Source organism: Chamaea fasciata, unplaced genomic scaffold (genome assembly GCF_029207755.1).
Source record: "Chamaea fasciata isolate MVZ Bird 193981 ecotype frontalis unplaced genomic scaffold, bChaFas1.0.hap1 SCAF_31, whole genome shotgun sequence".
NCBI lineage: Eukaryota > Metazoa > Chordata > Aves > Passeriformes > Sylviidae > Chamaea > Chamaea fasciata.
Genome location: NW_027094116.1, coordinates 358,731 through 363,217, shown reverse-complemented (window position 1 = coordinate 363,217; position 4,487 = coordinate 358,731). Strand labels below are relative to the sequence as shown.

The window sequence follows — 4,487 nt, the reverse complement described above, 5'->3', positions numbered from 1 at the left end:
CATCCCCTGAGGCCCCCGCTCCTGGGAACACCATCCCCCACTGAGCCCCCAGACTATCCCATAATGTCCCCAGCCTGTCCCCTGCTGTGTCTCCACCCATCCCCCACCCTGCCCCCACCAAGGGCCACCTACACGTGGGGACGAGGTGTGACCTTTCTTCCTTCCTCTTCATCCGAAGAGCCGCCACCCAGGGGACCGGTGGCCACAGCAGCGAGTGACAGCCAGTGCACATGGCCGGGGACACGGGGATGGCCGGGAAGGTGGCGCTGCTCCTGTGGGGTGAGTGCCCCGGGCACGGGCCTGACACCCCGGGGATGGGCCCTGGTGAGGCAGAGACCGGTGGGGAGGGGGAACAGGGGGGCTGGGGTGTCCCCTGAGCTCCTCAAGGCCGGGACAAAGGAACCAGGATGCAGGGACAGGGACAAGAGTCACGCACGTACCATGCAGATGGGCCAGCGGGACTGGTGCCATGGGAAAGGGATCACAGACGTGGGGCCATGGGGGTGTGGCTGTCGGGACAGGTGCTGTGAGGATTACGGTGGTGACCTGTGCAAGCATGGGGGGTCCACAGTGTCCCCATGTCCTGCCTCAGCCCAGGGTGACTGAGGTGTCTCTGTCAGCAAAACCTCTGTGCTACACCAGTGTTACCCTTGGGGAGAGTTTGGGGACAGACATCACACCATGTCCCCCCAAATGGTGCTGTCCCTCCAGTGCCACCACCACCCAGCCCCTGTCCCTTCTCCCTTCCAGTCCAGACCTTCGGCATCACTAGTGAGTCCTTGGCAGATGCCATGTCCCCACCCCACTGTCCCCAGCCCCGTGGTGACCCTGGCAGGCTGGTGTCCCCGGCAGGCTGGGGTCCCCTGTCACCTGCAGGTGCCCAGACCACCCAGCTCCGGGTGGAGCCCCCCTGGACACCGGCGGTGCTGTGGGACCGGGTGACACTGACCTGCGAGGGCTCGGGGACTGCTGGTGCCACCACCTGGTACAAGGACGGGCAGCGCTGGGGGCAGGAGGTCTGGGAGAAGTTCGTTGTCACTGAGAGTGGCACCTACACATGTGACAGACCCGGCAGTGGGCTCAGCCCCCCCATGATGGTCTTAAATGGTGAGGGGGGATCTTAAATGATATGGGTTCTTCCCTGAGAGGTCTGGGGGGCTCACTTACAAGGATTGCCCCACACCTGTCGTGTGGCAAGAGCCTGTCCCCTGCACTCAGGGACATCCCATTGTATCCCAGGGTGATGGGACACCCATGGTTACACGTGTGCCGTGGGGTTGCTCCTGGTGCCCCTGAGATCCTCCCATGCCATGGAGACTCCTCCCAGATGTCCCCGGTGCCATGGGTGCCCACCTTGGACCTGTCTGGTGCATCTCAGTTCAATGGGACTCTCCTGTCCCACAGACCAGCTGGTGCTGCAGGTGCCAACACAGACACTGCTGGAGGGGGACATGGTGACACTGCGCTGCCGGGTCAGGCCAGACACATCGGTCAGCAGGGTGCAGTTTTACAAGGACAAGAAGGATCTGGGGATGCTCCTCAGGGGGACCGAGCTGTCCCTGTCCCCTCTGCAGCAGAACCACAGCGGCCGCTACCACTGTGAGGGTTTTGTGAGCTTGTGGCCATTATCGTCATCTCCAGTGACAGTGGCAGTACACGGTGAGCGCACCCACGGCTGGAATTCCAGTATCCTGAAACCTCCAAAGCCACATCCCAGGGGACTCAGAATCAGTCCTTCCCGCATCTCCTTCCCAGAGCTCTTCACGGTGCCGGTGCTGGAGGGTCCCCCCGAGCTCATCGAGGGGTCCCTCCTCAATCTCAGCTGCCTCAGCAGCCCCAGCCCCCTGCGGCCCCCTGCCCCCCTCCTGCACCTCTTCTACCGGGACGGGCAGTTGGTGGGGGGCCCGCAGGTGTCCTCGCAGCTCCTGGTGCCCGCCGTGGGGGTCTCCTACTCGGGGAATTACAGCTGCCAGGTGCGCTCCGAGGGGGGGGGCGTGCGGAAGAGCAGCGCCCGGCTCCGCGTCATGGTGCGCAGTGAGTGCGGGGATGGGCACGGGGAGCCCCCACAGCCTCTTCGTGTCCCCTGCCATGCCTCGGGACCCCCATTCCTGCTTGGACCCCCCATGCCTGTCGGAGTACATGCATCCTTTCCCAACTCCCTCGCCAAGTGTGCCAGCCCTTCCTGGGTACCCCCATCGCTCTGATGAAATTTTTCCACGTCCTTGCATCACTGCTCAGGTCCCCCTCCATGTCCCTCCATCCCTCTCTGGGTCCCTTCACCCATTCCTGGTTCATCCCCACTCCCCTCTGATCTCCCCTCATGGTCCCCAGGTCCCACCATACCCTCCCTGTGGTGCCCCCTCAGCCCGCTCCAGCTGTCCCCTCCCTGAACTCCCCACCATTTCTTGGGTTTTTTTTCCAAGCCCCCCATCAGCTCTGGGCCCTCTCTTCCTCACTGGGGTCCCCCTGCCCCTCGAAAAATCCACCCATGTCCCTCACTGTCCCCTGGTTTCACTCCCTCCCGCAGGGGTCCCGCTCTCGGGAGTGTTCGTGTCAGCGCAGCCCCCCGGGGGACAGGTGGCACTGGGTGACCGCCTGGTGCTGAGCTGTGCGGTGGCTGCAGGGACAGGTCCCCGGTCCTTCACCTGGCACCGGGGGGACTTGGGGACACCGCTGGGCACCGGCCCCTGCCTGGAGCTGCAGCATGTTGAGGACAATGACAGCGGCCAATACCAGTGCCGGGTCAGTGATGGAGACAGTGTGGCTGAGAGTGTACCCCTGAATGTCACCGTCCTGGGTGAGTGGGACCCTCAGGCTGGGGGTGGCCTCACCCACAGCACCCTCCAGAAAACTCTCATCCCTGTGTCCCTGTCCCTCTTGCTGGCTGCCAGCCATTCCCCCATCCTCAGACCCATCTCTGTGTCCCCACAGTGCCCGTGGCCAATGCCACCATCACCCCCGGTCCCCTGTCACACCAGGTGCATGCAGGTGACCCCGTGACCCTGCGCTGCTCGGTGCAGGTGGGCTCAGCCCCTGTCACCTTCACCTGGCTGCACAATGGCCAGGAGGTGGCCCAGGGTTCCGTCCTGGAGCTTGGGAATGTCACTGTGGGACATTCGGGCACCTACCAGTGCGTGGCCACCAACCAGCTGGGACAGGACGGGCACCGCGTGTTCCGGGCACTCAGCCCTGAGCTGGCCCTGGAGGTGACCTCTGGCTCACCCTGGGTCACAGGTGGGCTCACAAGGGGTCACTGGGGTGTTCAGAATCCTTGGAGTTGGGGTGACCCCAATGTGTCCCCCTCTGTCCCCAGCAGTGGCTGTGAATGTCGGCAGGACCCTCCTGTTCCTGCTCCTGCTCCTGGCTGTCATCGGGGGCTGTCACTGCTGGCACCGCCGGGGTGGGTGACAATGGGGAGGATGGGGGTCCTGGAGTGAGGGGAAGCCCCCAGAGTGGGGGCAGAGACAGGGCAGCACCCAGGGCCCCTGAGCTGGGGGAAACTGAGCCCACAGTGACCTCGGCTGGGGGTCCTGGGGGGTTTGGGGGGAAATTTGGATGGTCTTGTTTGGGCTCCAAGGGCGTCCCTGAGTGGGCTTTGAGGGACATTGGAATGGCTCTCTGAGCTCCTGGAGGGTTTGGGGAGCTCTTGGAGAGCTGTGCAGGGATGTTGGGGGATCATTCTGGGGTCCTGGGGAAGTGTGGGGGGTACCTCTCTCTGCCGGGCTTTGGGTTCTGGGGCACAGAGGGTCGGGGACACTGGGGGGCTTGGGGACACTGCAGTGGTGTAGATGTTCTGGGGGGTTCAGGGGTTCTTGGAGTGTCCCATGGCAGAATCAGGGGTCTGGTGTGAATTGGGGCTCCAGTGGGGATTTGGGTGTCCTGTGGGTGGTTGGATTTGCCAAGGTCCCAGGAAGGTTCAGGCGTCCCGGGGTCCCCATGGTCACCCCCTCTCCTTTCCCTCGCAGCCTCCAGGAAGCCCCAGGACAGGTGAGTGGGAGGGTCATTACAGGACTCCCCTTTCCCCCTCCCCAGACACCCCTCAGACCCCCCTTATCCCCACAGGACCCCACCCAGAGGAAGGGATGGTGCTGGACCCCCACATCATGGGCACTGAGCTGGCAGGGGGTGAGTACAGTGGGGGACAGGGAAATGTCACCCACGGGTGTCACCCCCCACCCAGGTCCCCACAACCAGTGTCACTCTGAGGGCCCCTCCAGGTGTCCCCTGGCCCTGCCCCACCTTGGGATCCACAAGTGACCAACATGGCGCTGCTGAGCCCCTACGATGCACAGTAGGATAACCATGACACCTTTGTGAGTCTGCTGCGCCACTGGGGACACTGGCAGCGCTCAGGGGCATCGATTCCCCTCAGTGGTCCCTTCTTCCTCTTCACTGCACCCCACAGGGCTCGTCCTTCCCTCACCGTCCTTCCCCAGTGCTGAGTGGGTACATCACCCTATTCCTTCTTACTGTACTCAAAATTTGGC

General features: G+C 63.7%; 1 protein-coding gene across 1 annotated transcript; it reads left to right on the top strand.

Moving 5' to 3' along the window:
- Window positions 1-314: 314 nt before the first annotated feature.
- Window positions 315-4,257, top strand: LOC136302898 (Fc receptor-like protein 3). The gene is made up of 10 exons (XM_066206485.1): window positions 315-324; window positions 751-771; window positions 877-1,107; window positions 1,405-1,659; window positions 1,756-2,034; window positions 2,528-2,797; window positions 2,932-3,234; window positions 3,314-3,400; window positions 4,063-4,125; window positions 4,181-4,257. The coding sequence occupies exons 1-10, from the start codon at window positions 315-317 to the stop codon at window positions 4,255-4,257; spliced, it is 1,596 nt and encodes a 531-aa protein (XP_066062582.1).
- The last annotated feature ends 230 nt before the right edge of the window (window positions 4,258-4,487 follow it).